This window comes from Thunnus albacares, chromosome 4 (genome assembly GCF_914725855.1).
Source record: "Thunnus albacares chromosome 4, fThuAlb1.1, whole genome shotgun sequence".
NCBI lineage: Eukaryota > Metazoa > Chordata > Actinopteri > Scombriformes > Scombridae > Thunnus > Thunnus albacares.
This window is the reverse complement of record NC_058109.1, coordinates 13,218,979-13,245,863: the sequence shown is the minus strand read 5'-3', so window position 1 is coordinate 13,245,863 and position 26,885 is coordinate 13,218,979. Positions and strand designations below refer to the sequence as shown.

Genomic DNA, 26,885 nt, shown 5'->3' with positions numbered 1-26,885 from the left:
ATCAAGTTGTTTGGCAACTGTCCGATCAGTGCAATTTGGCCACATCCAGTATGCTAGAACTTGCCCTGGATTTTTATTTGTGTCTTGCTAAGACACATGACAAGCCATTCTTTTAGGAATTACATGAGGTGGAGGCTGTATACATGCACTGTAGGTCCAGGAAGTTGGAACTAACAAGATGATGTCACACAGCCTTTATGAATCTCTGTCATTTATAAATTGATGCGTATTTTCTCCTCCTCCCTCTGCCTATGCAGCACACATTTGCTCTGTGCCACTTTCTGAAATCACAGCCACATGCTCACACACACCTGCAATCACACACAGACACACACACATACACACAGTCTTCCATCAATTCAGAGGACGTAACACTGACTCACATTAATTTCCTGGAGATTTATCCTAACCCTAACCATAATCACTACTTGCCTAACCCTAACATTAACCTAACCCTAACCATACCTCAACTTTAAACCAAGTCTTCATCCTAACATTAATGATTTACATTTTGAGGACTTGTTTTTTGTCCCCACATGCGACTGTGTGAACAGATGTTGCAATGTTGCCACAAAATTAAGGAATACCTGGTGCACATACACACAGACGGCAGAGTTACGCTTTGCACAACATAATTAACAAACATTATACTTCAAGAGGATTCATAAACTGTCCTGTGCAGTCCTCAGACTGAAATACATGCCCAGTACAAAACAGTGGAAGTGGGAACGAGGTTGAAGCAGAGGATAAATCTACCATCATAGCACACTGAGAGAACATCTTCAATGAATACTTCCAAAATATTTGTGCCACCAATTTTTGTTACTGTTTTGAGTTACACTAAATCTGCATCCCTGTACAGAACCCTGTACACAAGGTGTCTGCTTGGAATAGAAGTAATAACAGTCAAGAATGTCACTGTCTTCTTTTCTGAAAGCAGGTCTAATGATCTATAGTATAGTGACAAAGCTCATGATGAAGACAGTACATCTGAGACTACTATCTGAGACAGTATTTTTGGATCTGTATCTGCTTGGAATTGACAATTTGACAGTCAAACAAAGAAATAAGCATAATGTAGAGGCTTGCTACTATGTGTAAAGTTATTTTAAGAGCAAGGTTCCCACATTTGTAAGGTTATGGTGTTCTCTTACCTTACATATAAATACAAAGGTCAAAATTGTGGGATTCTTTTGGAGCAGAGGGCTCTTTCCTGATATGTTGAAGCACTTTGATGTCTGCTTCCCAGGATGCACTTATTTATTCAGTAAAATAATATGCCAAAGGAGGAGCCCAGGGGTATAAGCATCAGCCAACAGATGTTTGCGTGTAAAATGAGCTTCAATTTTGTTTCAGTTCCCCTGAATGTTATTAATCAATTTGGAAATTTGGACAGGGCAATGGCTCTCGGAAATAGGCGTAATTAAATCCATTTTTCTTTCACCTGGATTAGACGTCAAACACTGGCAAGCTGCCCTCCTTTGCCTTATTGCATATGCCTCTGGTCCCAGACGATGTGCACTTTGCTCACTTCATCTGGCCTCTGTGAAAAGAAAATCTGAAGTTAGAAAGAGTTATTATTGCTTTGTTCAGTTTCTAGCCTACTCACCTTCTTCAAAGGCCTGCTGCACTGGCAGAATTAATTAGAGCCCACACAACACCTGTTATTTTGCAATTGAATCAACTGTCAAATTGCTTGGCTCAAGATTCAAAACTTTTACAGAAGAATGGTCCTTAGTTTGTTGTTCCCACTGCAAATCAGCTAAAACTCGCTTGTGAGGCATTATGAGTATCATATGATTGATAGCAGGACTTGATTGTGGCTAATTATAAGCAAACAGTAATTTATTTTATACCTAAATAGTTCAATCATGCTGTCAGTGGAACAACAAGGCATATAGCACACTATAAGTGATGTTTTTCTGTTTGGTTTTTAAGAGTTTCGTTAATATTTACCCAAGTGACAATTACAGTGAAAAGTGCATGTGAGGAAGTCATGTGTTTGTGTTGTTTTTTTCATGCTTTTTGTGTGCATATATGTTTGTATGTATCCTATCCTGTATATCTATCTTTTTGCTAGCACTTTCTGTTTATGATAAAATGTATCAGAAACACATTCACACATTCCTTTGTTTTTGCACAGACATATGCTAGAATGAAATGTTGATGTGCATGCACACACCCACACACATGCTGTATACCTGTATACACACAGCCTTCACTGTCACACTCTTAATATGTCAGATCAACCCCCGGTACACTAAGCTAATGAGGAGCGTTCCATTGTCTCCTGTTGTGTGCTGTGTTATCACCCAGTCTCGTTCATGGAGTGTCAGCTCTCTGGCTCAGGTCTAGCTTTCGGTGGAACCACAGAGAAAATCAGATTAACCTAAGCCTTTTAACTGCGGTTGGGTTTGATCCCATTTGAGAGTTGGCAACGCAACCTATTTTGTTTGTGTTTAGAGGCAGAATGCATGTGATGGGAGGGGGTAGGGTTGGCTGAGAAGTAAATAAAAAAAATGGGTAACACAGGCTAAGCAGCTTTTACTCAGGGACACAGTTCAAGCCAGGGCCATGACACAAAGTGTTAAATAGCTTCTCACCTTTTATTTACAGCACCTTCTAGGGGTCTGATGCAGGTTTATGTTCAGAGATGGAAAAAGAAATCATAATAAGTGACTTTAAGAGGAATGGAAAGAGATTCTGAGTAGATTGGATTCATACTTCTATCCTGCTATCATACAGAACACATGTACTCAACCATGGCAAAAAAGAAATGCATTCTTAATACTGTACATTTCTTAATATATCAGTTACAGGTGCTTCTGCATGGAAAATATAGTCCTATCCACCCCTTTTCATGAGTAGTTTGAATTTATTCATACAAATCTTTGAATAGATGCCAGCAATAGAAATTTGAAACAAAGCCAAATTATTGCAAAAGGTTTGTATGCATGCCTGAGGTGGAAAGGTTGGCAGTGAAAAATAGATTTCTCACACAAGCAATTGTTGTTGCGTCTTCCTCTGTAATTGCAGCATTGTCACTTTGCTGCCATTTACCCTTTCATGCCACATTCCACATTACATTAGGAGGAAAAAGAATAAAACTGTCAACCACCACAAGCGTTATGATGTGTATAGACAGAAGAGACACATTCATTAATTGAAATAGTGTTATATTGGTTAGCAGCACTGAAATATCACAAGAGTTTTAGAAAACATTCTGATGAACATTTTAGTCAAATATTAAGGGAATGTGTTTTTCTTGTCATAAATTTCAGGTTTGGCAAAAAGCCAGTGTAGTGACCACATGACCACATTTAATTTTAATATGTTAGAAGACCATTTTAAGTAAAAATCTTCAGTAAATATTGTCTTGTTGGTCAGGGGTTCAAGAAGTGATTCATTTTCTATTATTGAAGGTTTAGATTCACAGTAAACTGACAAATGTGCTATTTTTATGTCTTGATCTTTTTTGGAAATTTTTGGAAAGTCATGATAGACTGTACTCCATCCTAACCCCAACATATTTCTGCTATTTCTGCGATGGCCATGACTAGGACATAGAATGTCCCTTTGATTCAATAGTGTAACATAATCTCTGATTCAATCAGTGAACACTGTAGAATGCTAAAGTAGAGCCTGCACACCAAGACTCTATTTAGTAACAATGTTTTGTTCAGTGGAGCTTCTTCAGGTCAGGTCAGATTTATCATATCTTTAGAATGTACCTTTTTCAACTGGAAGCAAGTTCTTCTTCTCATTAGCAATGATTGCATTAAGCAAGGCGGGGAGGGATATCCTAATTGTGTTTGCCTTGGGCCTCAAAGTCTCTCAACCTGCCCCTGTGTGGACTACACACACACACACACACACACACACACACACACACACACACACACACACAAAGACACACATTTTGAACTACTGTGCTTTGGAAGACCCCGAGTGACATAAGGTATTCCTTGGCCCCTAACTTTAACCCTCACAATTGCAGGCCTTACCACAACCCTAAACTTAACATACTGTAAAAAATAATTATACTCTTAGCCCAAGTCTTGATCCACAAACTGCCATTTTGGGAAATGAGGACTGAGCAAAATATCTGTACTTTTAGAGATTTTCTGGTGTGATCTCCTCACTTTCAAAGTCTAAAACCTAAATGTGTGATTATTCACAGTATGTATTTTTGCAAGTTAGGAAATGGAGAACTATAATAACATGTAATATAACACCCACTCACTATGAGTAAAGTAGTGTCTACACCTTTCATAATGCATTGTTAATAAATCATACATTCAACAAAATAACTTATTGATTAAAGAAGTTGTGTAACTGCCCAGCCCGCTCTCGCTCCCAACTCGGCACATATCGAATCTTGGTCAGGACCCCGTGGCGCCACTTTTTAACGCACTGGGTACCCCTTTAGTGTCATTTTTTAATGTGCAGGGTAGTCAAATACACTTCTGTTGAGCTCCCACAACGTCTGAAATAGACGCTATGAGACCAATGACGAGGTGACAAATTTCAGCCTGGGCGCCAGAATAAAACATTGGCATTGTACGTTTCTGCAAACCACAGATATGTTGAATATGTACATTTCAACACCTGTAATATGTAGCAAATTAACATTTCAACAATACGTATCATATCAACATTTCTGAAGTGACGTTCTTCACATGACATCTATATAAGCTGATTTTCTTATTAGGAGGTGGAGGGGTCGGTGGATGGCTTGTAATGTTGTTGGCAGAAACTTGGGAATCAGCACAGACTCAACACAGAGCACGGTTCGAGACCACCTTTTCCACCACCACGTTTTCATTTTATTTTTTATTTTAACCCAAACCATGATCTCACCCTAACCCTAACCAAGTGGTTTTTGTGCCTAAACCTAACCAGACCTTAACCACCATGTTGTCACACCATAAAATATAATGATTTTTTAACAGTGACTACCATGATACTGTGTGTTGAAAAACTACAGTAAAGGGGTACCCTGTGCGTTAAAAAGTGATGCCATGGGGTCCTGACCAAGCTTCGATATTTGATGAGTTGGGAGTGAGAACATGTTGAACTGCCATGTATTTTGTACTCATTTGAGTCAAGCTAAGAAGAAAAAATAACAATTTCACAATATCCTGCTGTTTCAGTTATTGTATGTTACTCTGGATAACAGTTAGTTGCAGTAAATCCATAAAATGCAATTATAAAATTCTACTACTGCAAGTAAATATACAAAAACAAAGCAAAGAGTGAAGCACTTTGGTACCATACTGATCACTATGCTCCAAACACCTAATCAAATACCTCAATGAGCCATGACGGTTTTAAGATGTGATGCAGTTTATCTATGACCATTGAACAAGGTTGTTGTATTGGATTAGACAGAAATAATGAAAACCTGATGTTATTGTATTTACAGCTCACAAGCCTTAAATCCCTTCTTGATTTCTACCATTGTGGATCCATGTCTTGATTTTCCCATTATCCTATCTGCTGCACCTCACTGAATGACACGTGAACACAATCTCAAGCCCATTCCTTGCCCACCTTGTGGTATTTATCTGACTGAATGCAGAGGGACAGATATCATATAGTGCCATGTGTGCAGAAAAAAGGCTGGGTGGAAAGCCAAATACTATACTAAGTATGGCCTGGGGTAACAGAGGCCTGTCAGCTCTGCTGTGCCGTGTCACAGCTGGCTGAGTGGGTCACTGCGACAGATCACCTCAGTTTGGCCATGGCATCGCCAACCTCCAACCCTTGGGAGAGTCAGTTTGAAATAGCTAAATGTTAGGCCTGTCTGAAACACACACACATCACATCATGTACACGTGAGCACTACACTTACTCACCTCATGAGTGTACAGCATGGATACTTAAATAACCACGAACACACACACACACACACAGGCACTCAATAGACATATACAATAGAAGAAAGTAAAAGAAAGAGCAAACCATTACAGATAAGGAAAAAAACCCCAGACAGGCTCACAGTTTGCCAGACAGTATTTCATGAGGTGTGTAGGAGACTGAGTGAGTCATACTCACCAAATGACTCTTCCTTTTGTCTTCCAAGCTTCCTATTAGACGAACCAGCAGACCTCACAGACTTGAATATTTACTGATTCCATCTTTTTGGCTGGACCACAACAGTGGGGCCAGCCCTACAAACATGAATGTCATGAATGACTGAGTGAGTCACAGAACGTTGAAGTTACACCATTGGTTGGCCGAAGGCCGCCAAAGTTTGGGACAACCAAATATTCCAGAATGTATTTCACACCAACCAGCAGCAATGGCAGATATTTTGATGGATATATAATAAGACCTGGGACACATTCAATCTGAAAACAGTGTGCACCATTTTGCTACGGTTTCCAGGTTGAACAGCATGTTTCCTCAAAACATGTGAAACGGTGTGAAAGGGTGTAAAACAGGCTTTGAGGTACATTTTCTTTCATTTGGTGGGTGTGTCAGAAGTGTTATGAGTGAGTCTCCGTTTTGTGAGCAAAGACGCGCATTTCAAATACGACTTCAATGCATTTCTTAGACCTCAGGGATACACACAATACAAGTAACACTGATGTAAACTCAATCTTTGTTTTTTACAAGAAAAGTCCACAGTGCTTTACTACCAAAAAAACTAATATATTTAACAAATATTCTATAACCTGGTGTATAAAGTTAGTATATATATCTTGTCTATTCCATGTGGACTATCTACAGTATATGCTAGTGATTGAAATCCAAAAACAATGTAATGTTAATGTGAGTGCTACAAGATTAGGAATTAGAGATGTGGACGTACCAATTTAGATAATACAGTAAAGTAAAATAGTACAGTAAAAAAAAAAAAAATTCTTCCTAGAAAAATATGTTGCTTTTTATCTGATCTTACCGCTTTTCTTTTGACACTTTGGCCTCTAAAAATCATGAAAATGGCATGCTGGTATCCCAAAATTGAATCAAGTCCAGAGCAGTGCGTTGTGAAATTTTAATGTGCCAATGGACACCATGAGGAGGCTTTTTACTGCTGGAAATAATGGATGTGTTTGAAAACACACCTCTGACGTTTCTAGTGCATTCCAGGCTTCAGAGATGAACCTCTCTCAGCTCATTTTAAGTAGTTGTGTGTTTATTTATTTATTTACTCATTACCTCCCAGCTGCCATCATGAAATGGATGATTTCTGCTGTGAATGAGAAAACCGCCTCCCTCTCACAACCTTGACCTTTCAGACACCTCTAGTGCAGATGGGCTGTACTTTTGGGAAAGTCTCCCCTTCTAGCTTTCCAGAGATGCAAGAGATTTAGGGGGGTCAGGAAAGGGGACTGCTAGATAGAAATCTAATTAGGTGATTGTGCTTGAGGGAGCTTCACTAGCAGCTCGATAAACTCCCACACGCTCGCTCTCTTCCTCTCTCATTTCCCTCTCTTGCTCCACTCTCTCTCTTTCCCTCGGCAGTTTGCGCTCACCCCGAAATGCCGCCTGAGAGTCCCCCTGCTGAGGGCACATTCACAGAACGCAGATCAGGGCTCACTTACTACATCTTCACTGCTGTTCATATCTCTTCAAAGAAATGAGTAGATTCGTCCCTTGGCTGGTTATAAAGCTGTTGCTTACAGTGTCTTGACTTTGCTCATTATTCTTTTACCTTCAGACTGGAATAAACCTGAAAGGGTTTCAAAGAGTGATGAGAAGATGAGAAGATCGGGCCTGTTTCGGCAAACAATTGTATTTTTAATAGATCACTGTGGATTGACTGGATATGTGGTGGTCTCTGCCTCATCTCTTTGGTTTGTGTGTAAGAATGCACACACATGTACAGAAGCCTGGATGCAGTTCAAAATACAGTAACAGTTGAGTCCTATGAAGAATTAACACATTTCGTTGAAGGAATATGTTGTTAGTCCCTGTGCAGTTTATGTAGCTTTTACCCTCCTTTATCTTCTCCTTTCAAACAAAAGTGAAAAGTGTATCTGGTTATTTGAAGTGTACATTCGGTGATGGTTTTGGATTGAAGTCTTGAAAAACTGTCTAATTTTGTTAAATCTAGAGTCTTGTACATGTATAGAGGTACACAATACAATGCAACTTGTCTTAGACTGCATGGCAAACACTAGAGTCATGCAGTGGTAGATTTTGCAACTCTGTCACCTATAGATTCAGTCCATTTCCAACTATTGTGCATTAGACAGTGCTTATACTGGGAGTAATTCTCAGAGCCAAAGAAAGACACAGTGTGATGTTTATCTTACATTAGCCCTTGCCCTAAAGCATTTTCTTTTATTTGACAGACAGATGAAGTAGTCAAGGAGCTGTAGGCCAGGATGTGCCAATCTCGGAAATGAATAGAGCAATAAAAAAACAGTGCATATTGCGGCAGCACGCAAATGATTTGTGTCATGACACTGCCAGAGTGTGGTTTTGCATGCAAAATAATATGTGTAATAAGTGTTTGGATGTTCATCATACATTGCCTGCATGTGTTGTTCTTAACCCTTAGTGAAGTGCTTTTATTATGGTTAATTTCAAATATACTGTACCTTAATCATATTTCAATTTCAAAGCATGGATAATGTAGAATATCTATTTTAAAACATTAGTGATCAACATTTTGCAGGTGCATTCAATATAAACATGTTTGATAGAGAAATGTGGTCACGGAAGCATAACAGTTCACAGAATTCATTTTTCCATTGTAGAATAATTTAATTTAGAAGGTTTCATTTAGTCATATCATCTTTTGCTAAAACAATTAACTCTCAAACGAAATAAAAGCCATTACAGTTTATGAAACTATAGCAGTCTGGACCATGGGTAAGATTTTTTCTTGTTATCATTTTCTCCTTTTCATTTTCTCTTTTAAACACCATTGTAGGAATATAGGCCATAATTCCTGGCTCATTTCTGTGTGTTTCTTGAGTGCAGATTTTGCAGTACAGCAAGGAAGAAGTGTATGATTTACCCTGAAATCATGCCTTAGCGTTTTGTAATTACAAAGTAAGCCATATTATCCCGAACAGCCTCCCTGAGTTGTGGGTATGACTAAGCCTGTTCTGTGGCTATGATGCAACATCAACGCTGAGAAGCTGTTTATTGTGAAGGTTTGTGGCCCGGAAGTGCGCTCGGCAGTGGCTTAGTCACAGTAATGCATAGCCACCGCTCAGGCTTGTAATTCAGAGTTGTGTGCAGTTCTATAAATGAATGAGTCTGTCTCGCAAAGGCAGGCAACACAAGCTTAAAAATAACACAATAACACAGATGTCTTAATGCGTGAGAGAGTTGTGGAGAATTTCGACAGTATTATTGTTTGAATAATCAATTTGCAGGCGAATTATGAATAAGGGACACACTTTTCTGGAAAGGACAAGAATGAGAGTGAGATACTTTGGAGGAGATAAAGCAAAGGACAAGGATTCACAGGAAAAGGGAATCACAGGGATGGATAGAGAGAGCAGGCAGAAGAGGCAGAGAGCTGGAGGAGTAAAGATAGACAGAGGAAGGATTCAGTCTAGTAAACAAAGCTATGTTTAACATTTTGAAAGTATCCTGCCTCTTAAAGATGTGACTGCTACAGTAACAGCTGAGTAATGGTTTGATATATTTCCCTCGATCTTATCTGAGGCTGTGAGCTTTTGTGAGACCGGGAAAAAGAATTACAGCCATCGAACATCCTGCTTTGATCATTCTGAGAAATGCTTCACTTAATGGTAGTTCTGGGGGCTGTTTGTCATGTAGGTCTCCGCTGATTTCTAACAGTGCCTCTGAACAGTTCACCTTTGCCTATGTGTGTGTGACTGAAGCAGAGATAGGGGGAAGTCACTGCAAGATCAAATTTGTCTTCTGTAACAAGACGAAGAAAAACATTTATTGGGACATTGTATAGTATATCTCTGCCTTCCAAAACCAAACTTGGTTTTGGCACCCTTTTGAAAGGTTTTACAGAAGTTAGAAAAGCTAGTGGAGGATGTTATGAGATTACCTGTGTCAGTCTGTTAAGTACAGTTTTTGTCATGGAAATATCTCTCGAAGAGCGACTCTCCCAGCATTGATGGATTTTGATTTCCTCTCACACGACGTATTGCAGAGTAGTCTCTCTTGGTCAGTTCAGTTGATTGTTGAGGATCATAGTTAAGATTGAAATGATTCAAAAATCTGAAAACTGAGCATTCATTTTAACATAGTGATTTTAAAATAAGGTCCAGCAACTCTCTGCCTTTCTCTTTTGATGGCTCTTTCTTTTTGGATGAGTGAGAACAGCAGAGTGATATGTGCAGTGGGAGTAGTGCCATGCACACAAACGCGGACAGCAGTGGGCATCAAAATGGCTGGACAGAAAATAAAAAAACTGAGTTTCCACAAAGTCAGTGGCAGCACTCAGCTTTTATATAACTGTGTTATTGACAAAAATGACTTTGCTATCTGTGCTATATGTCTGCTGCAATCTGTAATAGACAATACAACAGCGATAGATACTGTACATGTACACAGTGATAAAAGAGACTGATCATCATACTCACAGAGGCAGATTCTGTTGTTTACCTGTTCACAAATTTGTATAATTGTTAAAAAGTTATTGTTATACATTAAGGTGTATTGAGTAATATCATAATCAAAGGTCATAACATAGTAAATATTCATTTATTATTCTTTTCTAACCATCTGTGTGAAAATGTTTATTGTTTCAGTGTTTATTTTCTGTCTCTGTGTCATGGAGTTGCCAAAAAAAATGTCACGACTAACTTCACAAATAAAGGAGCCTCAACCAAAGAGGAAAATTAAGTTTCTTCCTTTGTAGCATGAAAGTCTCATATTTTAAGCCAACAAATACTCACACAAGTTCAGATACTGTTCAGTGCCTCAGCACTATAGTTGTGCAACATCAGCTCTTGCAGTTGGGGTTGTAGAAAAATCAAGTAAACCACATAAATTTTAAGTATGTATTTTCAAAATAAGAGATACATTACTGAAACTAAAATCAAAACACACATTATTTGACTGATTATAGACTGATTATACATCGTAGGCCACATGTTTTGGGAAAAATGTCTTACAACAAATATTAACAAACCTTTGCCTTTGCACTTTGCAGTATGCTTTATGCAGCTTGTATGCTTTATTTGACTCACGTTGGATTGAAGATGTCCTCTGGGAAAAGTAGATTTTTGTTTTGTTTTTAAGTGGGAGTATGCAGTTAATAAAGGTGAAGGAAATCAAAGTGATATGCAGACTTATATGTTGTGCATGGGCACAGGAAACAGCGCCGACGGATGTGATGTGAAAATATCATTTATCAGCTTGTGGTTTGATGCAGGCTGCAGAGTAATAGGATGAGAGGAGGATGAATTGTCACTGAGAGGCCTGTGTTAAGGTGAAAGGATCTCCAGGGGCTGTTTGATGTCTGTTCAACTCACAGTGAATCCTATCTCACCTTATTGTGTCCACACAGAGTTCTTAAAATTGGATCACAGTTGAGTTTTTATCTTTGAATGTGGATCACTATTATTGTATTAGATAGGAGGACTACACCCTTACCTAGTCTTTGTGCCTCTCTTCATGTTTCCCCGCACATTTGCATTTTGACTTTGCTACTTCTTGGGGCAAATATGGAATTTCCCTGTCCTTTTCTGTTCTCTAAAGCCTTTTAGTGAGACATTTTATTATAGTTTTGCATTCCTAACATTAAGATTTTTTTTATATTGCTGTGTCAACTTTCTGGATAAATCATTTTTATCTCTTTGTGACTGTTGCCCCTTTGAACTGCAATTTCATAGGAAGCTTCTGAGTCTGATGCATCCAAGTACACTCACTCCACCTCACTCCCTTCCTCATGAAAGAGGCATATGAAATGTAAAGTGTAAAGTGCTTTTCATATTCATTTTCTTGTTCCCATTGAGTGGATCTGAGTAGAAAATGTAACCTCTGTTTCTTCTCTTTCTTGTCCTTTTATTTCCGTTTCTGCGTTGGTTGCTACTCTTTCCTCAGCTAATTCACACCATCAGTGTGGTGGATAGAGACGAGCCACAATCTGGACATCACTTCTACTTCACCCTGGCTCCTGACGCCTCCAGCAATCGACACTTTACCCTGTGGGATGTCAAAGGTGAGGGGCAAAGTTCGTAGATTGGGTTTAGGGGTGAAGAAGCATGTTTGAGTAGCTGTGCGGATGGCATTATCAGCATAATTTGATTTCTACGGTATAACTGCACAAGCAGGAGTCTGTAAAATCAAGTGATATATTTGTCTTGAGTTCTGCAGTATGATGAAGCTAATGACGATAGAAGAATTTAAGGTGATCTCACATTTCCCAGAGTGATTGGTAATTTGAAAGTTGTATGAAATGCTTGAGGGCGATCTGCGAATGTAGACCATAAGGTAATATTCAGTTGGTTTAAAATACTGCGGCTGACAGGTGCCAGATGGTTGATGTATTTAATATAAGACAATTCATAGAGTACATTGCCAAAATATCTTAGTATAGTCTTTTTCAAAGTGAAATTCAAAACACTGTATTTTTCTGTGACTCTGAATTATCAGGCAGATTTATTTTATTATTATTTTTGGATAAACACCACCTGTTATGGTCCTCCAAGTAGAGTAATATTATTAGAAAGTATTACACTCCAACACGCTCTGTTTACAAAAGACATTCTTCACAAATTGTCTTGAGCGCACAAACCACAACTCTATACTGAACTGATTTTTTATGAATCCCATCATCCTTGAAATATGTATAGGCTTCTTTGTTTAAACACTGTTTAAATCCACATGTTTTTTTTTATTCCTCTTCAATGTAATGTCAACAGCTTATATAATTTCTTGAAGTGTCATCATGAAAATTGCATTTTGTTGAAACACAACATTTCTATGTATCTGCAAAATGTAAGGAAACATTAAAATCACTGTGTTCCCCAGTGATGACTTTGCTTTGTCAGGAAGATGGGCTTTTTCATGCTTGTCTGTGTTTTCACAAATGCGCTGGCAGATCCCTCGTTTGGAGATGTGTACCTAAGTAAATGTGACATCTGGCTAAATCAAGATTGATCTGACACCAGGAAAATGTCAGGGGAGCAGCCCGAGCTCGGGAAATGTCACCATGTGGAGGCAGCGAGGTCTGCCGCAGTCCCGCTCGCATGCGTGTGTATGAATACACACATAACATGGTTCTTGTATAATGTACATACACATACTGTATATACACACATGCAGGAATAAGTATGTCAAAATGTATCCCTCTGGCTTTCTCTCTCGGTACACACACATACATAAATACAAACATACAAAAGACTGTCTGCTTTTCTATCTTTCATTTTCTCACATCTACCTATGTGCGCACATGTAGGTGGATGAGTGACATGGTGTATATGTAAGTAATTAAAAGAATAATGAATAATTACAATATATTCATGCTTACATGTAAATGCCACACCTCCCTCAACACACACACACACACACACACACACACTACCACAGACCCTGTATATATTTTGGTGAAAGACAAACAAAACCACACAGACTTTTTATCCTCCCACCCCTATTTTTTCCCACTCTGGTGTCTCTTTTCATGGACACATTTGTCAACCTGTCACTTTCAATCTGTCACTTCTTCTTTTCCCCATCATGGCCTCACATTGCGTTCTGTCTCCAAGCCTTGACACACAATGATGAAAAGTTGTTTTTTTCCCCCCATGTTGATAAACTCTTTTAAGTTGTCGCTTGCGTTCTGTACAACAAAATCTCATCTTTGCTCAATAAACTTTGCGGTTACATGAAAAACTGCCATGATGTTGCCTGGAAAATGCCCCACATCATGCTTAAAATGGAATCCCATACAATACAAAGCTGAAGAAAGGAAGACATTCACACATTTTCTTGAGCCATTCCAAGTATTCGGAACACTTTTTGGATTTTTTTAGTTTTTCTCAGTCAGTCCCAAAAATTTCAAAAACTTTTACATGTGTCACTGCAGAACTCATCTACTGTATAAAGCATTAATATAGCAGTCTTTCAACAACCAGGAGGAGTACCACAGCCAGACAAAATCCCTATAAAAGTTGTTCTTCACTCAGATTCTTTAGGCTGTCATAAAGTGTATTTTTTTCCTTTTTTGTCTTGTCTTTTTTCTGTTCTTTTCTTTGGTTACTGCATTTGCTTTTTACTTTCATAGCTCTGTGTATGTGTGTAAATGTATATACAGCATAAAGTCACTTTTTTATAAATTGTGCCAGGAGTTCAAGTCTGTTCTCATAAGAAAAAGAATAGCATTGGTCATTTGTTCAAATACATGTTTTCATTTTCCTATCCTTTTCACAGTATTTATTTTTAGCTAAGCTAATAACGGGACTCTAGAGATGGCAAAGCGGCCATTAACTTGTATTTTTGTTTATTTTGTTTAATGATGTTGTGATCATAAAATCATGATTTTATCTGCAGCTCAGCATCTTGGTAATGACAGCCTAGTATTTAGAGCTGCAATAAAATGTCATACTTTTTCCGCTGTCTTACAACAGAAACAGATAAGTAAAGTTTGGCTCCATTATAAGCAAACAATCACTTGATTTACTACTTCCAGATAAAGATGGATGTAGGAGATTGTTCTTATCAAACCTACATATGGCCATGGTTCTAAGTTTATTGGTTTTCATTCAAAACTACACAAGATGACTCATTCTATAAGTATCCATATGTCTTGGAGAGAATCTTCTTTAAAGCAGACAGCAATGGAAGAGAATGTTGTGTAAAAGTCAAAAGGACAAACTCAGGGGCGAAACATTCCCGTACACAAACAGTAATATGAAGATTGTTCTACATGTGCCAGAGAAGCACTAGGGCGGCATGGATAACAGTGATATATGTTCTGGGAGATGGATTGCTTGGTATCCACTATGCAAGTCTACCCCACAAAGCTGCTCTGATTCTATTTGTCAAAGCCTCCTCCTGTATTCTGTCTTACATTTGTCTATGTCTCTCGGGAGACGGCTCATATGTGAAGTTTAATTTCAAACAGTGGCTCTCTCACTCATTTTTTCTTCTGTTTTTATTTGCTTTAGAAAAAAAAAAAAAAACATGATAAATGCTGACAGCGCAAGAGCAGTTCACTTTCCCAGTGAAATAATTCAACCCCAAGTTAAACTCGAGAATCCTGTCACTCTCCCTTGAAAGTCCTGGAATTGTGCATTATGGCAAATTATTTATTCAGACTATATTTAACAAAAATGTTTGTTTTTTTTGTCTGACCATTGCTTGGAGAAGTTATTTTCATTGTATTTTTTAACCAAATGGCAAACATCTTACATTGTCAAGTATAAAGTCTTGAAAACTAAGATTTGTCCTGACATTTTGGTAATGTCAAATAGACCCGCATGATCAGCATTCATCAATTCTGATGCAGCTTTGTAGTCTGTGAGCGGAGAAAGAAGTTTTGTTCTTCAAATATTAAATCACTCGTGTGTAATTCTCTGCTTTATCTTGTCTCTCTGATCCCCAACCCCCAACACACTCACACCGCCCACTCAGACACCACTGCTGGCATCCGGACCCAGCGGTCAGGCTTTAACCGCCATGAGCAGAATGTGTACTTCCTGCCCATCCTAGTGGTTGACAGCGGGCCTCCCTCCCTCAGCTCCACAGGGACCCTGACCATTCATGTCTGTGGCTGCGACACAGGTGAGTGCTACTGTACGAGCTGCACCATTAACTAACATTATCATCACTGTCACCTTCTGCATCAGCAGCAGCGGTACTAAAAGGTAATCTACATGCCATTGTTTTGGTCAGCAAACAGTTCTTATCGGCTTATGTTTGTGGAAAACAAAATAACTCAAAGCCACAAATCCGCAGACAAATGGCAACAGAGATTTCAGCTGGGTGAAAATATAAAATATGCCTGATAAAAAAACACACTCTTTTGATAAAACAGTGCTTAATCATTGTCCACTGAACTGACTCATAAGTAGTGTTGAATCTGTATAATAAATGCTAATTTTTCTTTTGCAACACAGAGGGAGCCATCCAGTCCTGCAATGCCACAGCCTATGTAATGAGTGCTGCTCTCAGCCCTGGAGCTCTTATAGCACTACTGGTCTGCATGCTCATCCTCATAGGTAAGCAGATGGATGTACTCATGTAAGTATGTATGGATGGGTGTATGAGGGGCTAAATGGATGGATGGATGATGGATGGACAGATGGATGGATAAGCACAATTCATTAGTATTGCTTTTCTGGGGTCATTGCCAAGTTCAACTACTCCAGCAGGACCACCAGGAGCAGTGCATTCAATAGTGGGATGTACCAGTTAAAAGGCAAGACTGAGGGCTGCACCTTAAGACATTACTTCACATCTTCCACCCATAAAATCATGCAACCATGCATGTGTCTTTTAATGGATTGACCACTTTTAGAAGCTATCTATATTTCAAGATTAAAATTGCACGTGCAGTGGCAGAAAACGACGAATGACATAAAAACAAGATCAATTTTTCATTTTTTCTTTCACAAGTGACTTTCTTGTTTGACATTTTGTTGCTACTTTTATGGAGGAGAAAGCTTTTGTTTAAACAAGAGCACAGATGATGCCAGGGTTTATGAATGATATCAAGCCACTTTGATCCTCAGAACACAGACGGAGATGGAATGAATGGGAGTGAAGTGGAGGGGGGGTTAGAGAGAGCAAACAGGCAAAAGAGCTGCCTCAGCACTTGTATCCCTCTGGAACAGCAGGCTTTAAATAGACAAGGCTTTCCAGACATTCTCTGACTTTTATACACAGACACGTACACATGCATGCACACGCTCACCCTCTCAGAGACCGAAGAGGTTTGGTATTGTCATATCTGAAAATTTTATGAGTTAGCTCCCCCTCCACCACCCCACCATACCACCCCCCACCCAACCCCCACTGTACATCTTCAACATCTTCAACTTCCCACTCCTCTTTGACAGAAAGAACCGACAACGCTGTCACTGTGTTTTGTCTCCCCCGCTCTTTGCCTCTACACATTTTACATTGCGCAGGCAGTGAATGATGGATGATGTGACACCAGGCAGCTTTAACATTGCTATCTATTTCTTTTAAGAGCTTTTCTAATGAGAGCTGTTAAAACTTTGTCTCCATTAAAGGCAGAATGAGTAGGATTTTCCTAAAAAACAATGTATAGACTCATAGAAAAAATATCCCTCTCAATCATCACTTATGACCCAGTAGAAGTATATGCAGTGTCTGTATCTGCAGAGACCCTGCCCTCTGCCTCTATTTTCTTATTTCACTGTGTTCAGGACGTTCCCGGGCTTCAACCTTTGGGCAGTGGGTGTGTAGCCCCCAGCCAATAACAGCGTGCAGGGTCTGAGGGCGGGACTCTATAAAAACGTAGCGACATAGCGCTGTACTGAGGAGGAGGGGCCAACTTTGAATGTTATGTTTACAAACTGCAACCGACAAATCCTACTCACTCTGCCTTTAACCAAACCATCTAGTGGAGTGAACTTCAAAAGCAGAGCATCATTTATTCATTGTGGTTTTAAAAGCCTCAACAAAAATGTTATGTACAAATCTGAGGCAACCTCTGCTGGCTATTAAAAAAAAAAAATGTTTGCAGTATATCGTGGTTTTCGTTTTCTGGGCTAGATGACATCCCCTCAAAGACCTGTGTTGAAAATAATTCTCCGGCCTTTAAACATGTGGAAAGCAAAACCCTGTGAAGATAAATATAGTTGTATGGTACAAATTCACGTAGTCAGAATTTTGCTCATTGCAGCCTGATGATTTAAAATATACACCACATTTGTAGCATGCTAATATGCTTAAACTATTTTGTATTATTTTATGTTTCATGCCATTTTGATTCCACTAATGGAATGATGCCATGCTGATTCCAGCGGTGTCAGTGACTAATCGGTGTTAAGTCCATGCCACTTTGAGTTACTGATTGGTAGAAAATGGACTGAACGTCTCATCAAAGCACTGAAGGACAGGCTAAGTCGCATCGCCTGGCTTCTGCCAGTCTTCATGTGGACAGGAAAATCAAAGGGCTGTAGGGGCTGAGTTCAGGGGGATGAGTAGTGTTTTCACAACTATCGTGTGGTGTGAATAACAGACGGGAGCGAGGCATGTGGCAGCAACCTTATCTTATCAGCTGCCATTGCCACAACACTTTACTGTTCCTCCTTTATTTACTGAATGCACATGCACACACACATTTAGTGTGTACGTGCTAAGCACACTTCCACATGCTTAGATAAATCACTCCTCGACCATGAACTGCAAAGCAATCAGTTTTTTCTATGCACCATTACTGTGTGCACCTTGTGTACACACACACACATACAAACACACACACACAGCATCTACTTAACCAGCCAGCCAACTTTCCCTGTCTCCAGAGGCTGGACCACCTCTATTACATCAATTGTTGGATGATGAGAAAAATGAAAACAAATTTCTGCCTAATTACTTTACAAACAAACAGTCCCTCCATCAGTTCATTTATAGGCCTGATGTGATGAATCCATTCCACTGTGTCGCAGCATCTGCATGCATCCATTCCAATTACATCCCATCTGCTTGTGATGAACTCCTGGGTGGGGGCAACCAGCGCAGCCCAAGGGTAAATTAACCGTCTTGTCAGGAACGCTTATCGCAACATCTGTACACATGGGGACCAGCTTTGTATGTACAGAAGGCAGCTATACACAGGTACATATGGTTCCTACAAAGGTAAATTCTGTACATGGTGTTGTATTAACGTTGCCTGAGGCATACTAATCATCAAGTTAAATAGGTTTTCAATAGCTTACGGTTCAAGATTCTGTGTACCTAATAGGCAGTGACACTCACGTATTATCAGTGAGGAAGGATTTGTCAGAAGCGGGGTTATCTTATCGTCTTTGCTTCAAACTGAACTGCCACATATTGTCACATACTGCCTCTTCAATACTATTTACAGAAGAAGTAGCTGATCTGCACATATGAAGAAGTTCATAAAATCAAGTTTTCTACCTCCTATTACTGTCCTCATTAGTGTGAATTTAGAGTAATTGTCTTAGCGCTTGTTTAGTATGCATGTCATTGTGCGCCGCAATTTACCACAAACCATGACTGTTTCCTCAACCCCCGTGGCAATTAATTCGCCCCATTCACGGAGGAGAAGAATAAACACAATGGTTACAGACACCGCTTTCCCAGTGGAGCCCAGCAAACAATATAAGAAGAGAACGACTGTACATTATCAGAAAGAGATACTGCATAAAATACCCATTTCAAGATCAGCGAGCTCTTTAGGATGGCACAGCTCTTTAAGTAAGGAACACACGGGGCGTTTTCATTCCACAAGTTATTTTTTAAGCCATTTACACCAAATGAAGACAATTACCAAGAGCAACAACTAGTCATTTATATAGATTATGTGCTTGAAACTGATTGGGTTTTCTTTTTTTTTTTTTTGGAGAGGGCACTTTGCTCAGGAGAAAGAAAAGAATTGGGGAGGGAGATGAAAACACAGGTTAAACATGGTGTTTTATAGTCACATCCTGACTTCCAAGGTCACTTTCAAAGAGTCTATTTGTCCATGGGCTTTTTTCATGCATGCTAATAAAGTGCCTTAACACGTGAATTTCCTGTACACAGCACAAAAAGTCCTGACATCGATCTAATTTGACTGGGAAACGATCTGAGTATATTTCATTTTCACAATGTATGAATGGGTGTACTGGTGGGTTCCAAGCATCAAACAATCTGTGCCGTCCCAGACAGCACATGTTCCATTGTAATTGATTGTCTTTTTATCTCTATGGGCTTGTAGGCATTTGTTTTAGGCAACAGGCTATCTGTTTCAGAAGATGCATGGTGCCTACTGGTTAATGATCTATCTAAATGTCCCTTCACTGGCATCCCTTTAGAGTACTTCCTCATTGTCCCCGCTAAAAGGAAGAAAAAGGGATTCTGCCCACAGTTACACAGTAACATTATTCATAGCTGATTGGCCGCAGGAAATACACCCTGGTGCCAATCAAAACTCATTAACTTAGGGTCTATTTCAGGTCTATCTTAATTCAGATGATATTGTAAGTGGGAGAGAAGGAATAAACATCTTCTGGCAAGATTTTGTTTTAACAGTAAGCTACTGTAAAGTAGGAAAGAAGTTAATCAATCCACTCCTAACTACTATAAATTCAAGCAATACAAAAGAACATCAAAATAATAATAATATTATGGTGAATAGGTGGTAGCTAAATGATTAGGGAAGTATACTTGCAGCCAGAGGCACACTGATTCAATATTTTAGTAAGGAAGCCCTAACTGCTCCTAAACTGTAGTTGTAGTGGCAGTCTCTAATATAAATGTTTATAATCATTCCTTTAACTAAAGGTAACACCCACCCTGTTGACTTGATGTAATTTCTTTGCTCTTTTTTTATTAAATAAATTAATTGTTGCTTGATTTTAGAGATATTGTCATGATATTGGTCATCTCTATCTTAGTTATATGTTGCATTTGAGAGCATTTACCAAGTACTGTATATCAGTCCCTGTCCACATTCTTCTTTGCTTATTAATTTGTTGATCAAAATGAGGCTTGATTGCCGTTTATCCATAGGACTATTGTAAATGGCGTTGGTCATTATCTTTCTCATACTCCCCAGTGGCATAATTCATTCATAACTGGCTGTAATTGGTTTTTATCATCACTGAAAATGACACTTGATGTTGCTGCAAGTCTGAGAGAAATCTGGTGGAGGTTTCAGAGGGACGAGTGCAGCCCTGAGGATGGATGATGAAGTCAGGGGGTGGGTGTCTGAGCTAAGTGAGACTTTTCTAATCACAAATGTAGGCAGTGATTAAAATAACTAAGCTGAAATTAAAGCCTCATTGATTTATCTGTGCATACAGCCTTTATTTTCCTCTCATCTCATTAGACTATATTGTGATCCATCTCTATTGTTTTCCCCTTTTTTAATCCAGACTTCATTTTCCAAGGCATTTCTTTCTCTTTGTAGGTGGTTGCCTCTGGTTTTATGTAGTGATGGATCTGCAAGGTCTCAGTTTCACTGGACTTGGATGAGTATTGATATACAGATTGGTCTCCATTAAGCCTTTTGAATCATATTTCTGGGCAAGGCAATCAGGATTGTGGAAAATCAATGCTCATGCATTTGAAATGTAAAACTTGATAATATATTATCTTCCCCTGCTGTGTCTTTGCCCTGAGAAAGTTACCATGAGAGTAGTTAGAAACTTTCCCAAGGAAAGTAATTGCAAATCCAACATGCATAGTGCATATTTGATGTACAGCCCCGCAGTATTTGCACTAATAGTGTACACATTTAGTGCAATTATTTTCTTTTGTACAATTGTTTTCTTAGTACTTATTGCCCTGAATCTTGGTTTGGTATGTCATTCTTTTTAGCAAGATGAAGAGGCATTCCATTTTTGTATGCAAGCTCTTTAACTCAGCCTGACAACTCTTAATCCATGTCTACTGTGCTGCAAGAGAGCTAAAGCCGTGGATTTCAAAACACTTGCTGTAATGACAGCTTATAAAATCCTTTAAATAGGAACCTGTCTTTCTCCTGGCTTTTATCTCATTCTACTGCTCATGCTGATCTGACAAGTTCATATTATAACCCGCGTGTTGTGTTATGCTAAAATATGTGGGTGCAACATGTCCCAACACTTAAGAATATCACGGTCTGCTTTGTAAACTGCTTCCATTAACCTGTACATATTTGACAACTATGTGCAATTATAATCTTGCTGTTTCTCTCTTTCTCTATCTTGTTCTGTCTCCCTCTCCATCAGTTCTTGTCTTGCTCATCCTGACCCTCAAACGCCACAGGAAGGGCCAGAGGATGACAGAGGACGAGGAGGACATGAGGGATAACGTCATCAAGTACAATGATGAGGGCGGAGGGGAGCAGGACACTCAGGCGTATGACATGAGTGCTTTGAGGAACCTCTATGACTTCCCAGAGGCCAAGAGCTGTGACTCTGGCCCTGACATCCGCTCACTGCCACAGTGGATACAAGCTAATCGGGTAGGTGGCGGTGGAGAGGGAGCTGCAGCAGCAGCAGGGGCAGACTTCTCCCTATTCAAAGGCTACATCCGAAAGAAGGTGGAGCAGGCCGATGCTGACCTTTCAGTGCCACCATATGACTCCTTCCAGACGTACGCCTTTGAGGGCACCAGTTCACCAGCTCTTTCCCTCAGCTCCATCCACACGCTGTCCACCACCTCCGAACAGGATTTCTCCTACCTCAGCGACTGGGGACCACGTTTCAGGCAACTGGCAGGCTACTATGCTCCAGGAAACCCTGAGGAGGAAGGGTCCTAGCACAGCGTCTCCTTTGTAGAGAGACGTTCAAACTCCCCTCTGTCCTCTTCTTCCTCCATCTTCTCTTCCTCCTCTTCTCACACTCTGGCACTCTATTGGGATCATCAGAGCCAGCACTGTGTACTCCTTAAAGACAGAGCAACACCTCTTTATCTCTTGAAAGAAAAATCCCAGAGTCAAACTTTGAACTCAAGTTTTTTACTTACTTGTGTTTGGTTTTTGAGTTTTCAGACTTTAGCATGAAAGCTCTGGCAATGATGAAAGAGGAAAGAAAGAGAGATGTCAAGTCCCCAAAAATGCTATTTAGATACGTCTGAAGGGAAGATTTTATCTTCCAACTCATAACTGAGAACCTTTATTTTAAGCTATGATACTGTTTACAGAGTTCAGAATATCAGCATTACATAAGTAGAGTTTAATCATGCCAAGGTAAACTGTCTGGAAAACCAGTATTTATTTAAGGAAGAAATATTTATGTATTTATTTGTTTTTATGTATTTATTTATTTATTTACACCATTATCACTATCTTAACTACAACAGTGAACTCTGCTGAAGTGCTAAAAAAAGTGAGGGGAGGAGGACATTATAAATGACATGACATGGAAGAAAGAAGGACCCCGTGGACTCTACACAATACTGGCACAGAGGTGACATCTGGGTCATTTAAAATTACATTCTGGAAAATATTTGTATTTATTTTCTATGACCACTTTTGTAAAATAACCAACTTAAGACCAATAGATGAAAAGCAAAAGTAAACAGAATGAGGGAACAGATGGAGCGAAAGAACTGGAGAAGAGAAGAGCTGCCAGTTCAGTCTGAACGGTTGACACTGACATACTTTTCCTGTATTTTAGTGATTTATAAAGGAGGTTTTTGGAGGTCACAAACCAAGGACAATTGTGTGTTAACAATTTCTTTTCTTATCCTCTCCACAGCCAATTGTAAGGCAATAAGGCACAAACCGCAACAGTGATTTAAGACTAAACAAAATGACTGTTTCATGGAATTGACTGGTGGCCAACTTTGTCCCACTGGGAGCCGATTTTTATTCCAGATTTGTGTGTGAATGTGTACAATATGTTCAATTCATTTTATATCCTGAGAAATTTGTTTTGCTTTTGATATTTTGTTTCCTTTGGGGAGGGGGGAACTAGTGACAACAAGATGGTTGTGTCTGATAAAGTGGGAGAGGTTTAAGGGTAACACGTGATGAATGGACTGGTCCCATCCACCTGATATCCACAACCTATTCAATGTTGACCTTAACTTGCAAATGTATGGAAAATTTAAAAAAAAGATTAAAACAAATAAATATTTAATTTTTTTGCTAAAAACCTACATCTTGCTGTGTGCAATAAACTACATTACTCAGTGAATTTACTCAGTAAATGAGATTACAGCGATAAAGTAAATAGAGCATCCGTGTTACTAATTATTGTTTGCCACTTGTTTGCTGAAGATGTCCCCTGAATTATGAATAATTGTGGAGCTAGCTTGTGTTTACACCAGGGGTAGATTCAGAGAATAGTCCTAGATGGAAACAAACAGACCATATGACAGGCCACAGCCAAACAAAGACTCTGCTCTCAGCATGGCTCCCTCCTGGCTGCCTTCTGCCAAACTACTGTAATTGTCGTAGTCACCAGAGGATGCTGAGGCATATGAAGTTGCTTTCATCTTTATGATCTGCTGCTAAAATGGCCAGTGAGACAGTGGCTGGGATTCACATTCAATTGCTTTCATAACTGGGTTTCAAAGAAAATGTGAGTTTTTTCAGTCAGTAGTAGGTCTACTATATCCACTCATTGTTTGCTGAAAGATGACATAGGACTGTTTCAAACATGAATTATCCATCAGTGCTAAATATATATATATATATATATTGCTTTTTACAGACTTTTATGGACATGTGATTGAAAAAATACAAAGTCAGAGCAGCTGTCAGCTGTCTTTTTACGCCTATACAAATTCTGGTGTTGCACGCTTTAAAATGGTGTTGCAACTGACAATATCATTTTGTTTCAGGGTTTAACTCAGTCATAATTTGAATGAACACCTTCAGTTTCTGTAATTCAACAAGGACAAGGACGTTTAAAGAAATTAAGTAAGGTTTAAGTTCAAACTTACAAATTGATTTAACAATTTGAATAACATTTTACATTACTGTCTGCATCAATTTGCAGTGTAGTTTGTTAGTCTGTATCGCTCTATATTGTTTCAGTATGCATTTATTTGTGTGTCTGTGCCAAGGAGTGATTTGGCCACCCATGATTAATTCTACCCTTTAGCCTAACAGCATTTGCTAACTGATAAGTAAATGTCATGACCTGGATGGATAATGTAGGTCACCATGAGCTCCACAGTAACACTCATACAAGGAGGGATGAATATAGTATGTGTGTACCTTTTAAAGAAACTCTGGACAAGGCAATGTCATCCGGATGGCCACAGGTCATGTGACTAATGCTGTGAAAGCTGAGGTTAAAGAGTAAGCGTATATTCAGGGGAAGAAAGCTCCGCTGGTCACTATTTTCTCTGCAAACGAGTCTTTCATTCATCTTCCATCATTGTCAAAGAAAAAGTCATTTGTCAGTGATGGCTTGCACATGTGAACATATGAATGTTTTGCCATAAATCAGAACATTTTCCCCTAACTCCAAGGGCAATGAGGGGCCTGTCATTAGTTATGCAGATAGATGTTTGGTGATTGACAGTTCTCTAGGGGGATTGCAATGTACGCATTAAAAATATCAGAAATTTTATCATATCAGGATAACCCCCTTGAGATGTAGGCTATCATCTCGATTTCAAGGGGGTCCCAAACAAACACTCACAAAAGAAATGGAAAAAAAAAAACAGACACAACAATATATAACACAACATTGACAAAACAAACAACAAACAACCAAACAACAAAGTAAATATCACAAAAAATAAATAAAACTAAGAAAAGGAAAAAACAAGTTACAACCTTAGACTTGACACAAGGAAAAGAAAAATGATCAATCTATAAATAAATAAAGTAACCGTGATGACGATGAAGATGAGAAAACAAAACATTTTTAAATAAGCGAAATGATGACAGAGAACAGATATTTACAGGTAACTCATTCCAATCAGAAGGATCAATCAGAAATAATTAATAATATCCTGTCCTTTTCTCTCTGTACTTGGCTGGATAATGACAATTGATTAAATATTGGGGGGAAATATGAATTTGCACTGTAGAAAATATCAATCACATATAGCCTTATAGCTGAATAGAATTTGAATAGCAGACACAGTCAAAACAAAGCTTTCACCTTCACCAAATAACAACAAATCCATTTAGCTAAAATCCACTGCATAAGCAAACTCGAATTTACCCAATAAATGCAAATGCAGCACTCTGACAAGCTGAATTAATAAAGTGAGATGACTATTATAGTTAGATGGCCATTGACTTTACAAAAATTTAGATAGAGAAGCGTGAGCCTATGCTTTATCCACAAAATGACACCTTCCCAATGGCCAGACAAGCACTTCATACAAAGTTTGGATAATGACAATGACTTGTCTGCTGTTCTTGTTCCAGTGACAGTACATTACTTCGGGTTGTAAAGATTTTTTTTATATATACAAAACAAAATCAAAAACAATTTATTTGTATAGTACTTTAAAAAGTCAGTACTTGAAGTGCTTGAAACTGAATGAAACAGTCTTGTAAGATATAAACATAATGCTTAAAACAAAGAAAGACAAGATATGGTGGAAATAAAGGGATAAAAGACATCAAATAACAGCGTGCATCCATTTTCTAAACCACTTATCATGTTTGAGGTCACAAGGGACATGAACCTTTCCCCAGCATGCACTGGGTGAGAGGCTGGGTACACTCTGGACAGGTCACCAATGTATCACAGTGTTAACACATGTATACAGACCTACAAGTAATTTACTGTAGAGGCTACAGTTCACCTATCCAGCATTCCTTTGGACTGTGGGAGAAAAGAAGATCACCTGAAGGAAACCAATGACGGCATGTGGATAACATGCAAACTCCACACAGAGAGGCGCCATGGGACTTGAAACCGGGACCCTTTCGCTTTGAGGCAACAGTGCCACCATCAAACAAAAACACACCTACAAATATAAGTTTTAAAATGGTATGATAATATTGATTTTGCTATTGCCTGAACTCCTCAGGCAGGTTGTTCCAAATCACAGGGGCCCTGATGGAAAAAGCCAGTTTACCCCCTCTTTTAAAGGACCAGTGTATAAGATTTAGGGACAGAAATGGAATATAATATTCATAAATATGTTTTCATAAGTGTATAATCACCTGAAAATGACAACCGTGTTTTCGTTACCTTAGAATGAGCCCTTTATATCTACATAGGGAGTGGTTCCTCTTCCACAGAGCCCGCTATGTTGCACTGCCATGTTTCTACAGTGGCCTAGAACGGACAAACCAAACACTGACTCTAGAGAGGACCTTTTGCATTTTTGGCATGTTTCACGTCCAAAGCGTTCTCCAACACACTAAGGGGGGAGGGGGGGGT

The 26,885-nt window shown here is 39.0% G+C and overlaps 1 protein-coding gene across 1 annotated transcript in view; it reads left to right on the top strand.

The window, feature by feature from the left end:
* LOC122981461 (cadherin-22-like) overlaps positions 1-23,620 on the top strand; it is a 181,090-nt gene extending 157,470 nt beyond the window's left edge. The window contains exons 11-14 of the mRNA XM_044350209.1: positions 11,998-12,115; positions 15,529-15,678; positions 16,014-16,115; positions 21,807-23,620. Of these exons, the coding sequence (XP_044206144.1) occupies positions 11,998-12,115; positions 15,529-15,678; positions 16,014-16,115; positions 21,807-22,339 (903 nt within the window). The 3' untranslated portion in view covers positions 22,340-23,620. The remainder of the gene's footprint in view (positions 1-11,997; positions 12,116-15,528; positions 15,679-16,013; positions 16,116-21,806) is intronic.
* Positions 23,621-26,885: the final 3,265 nt, after the last annotated feature.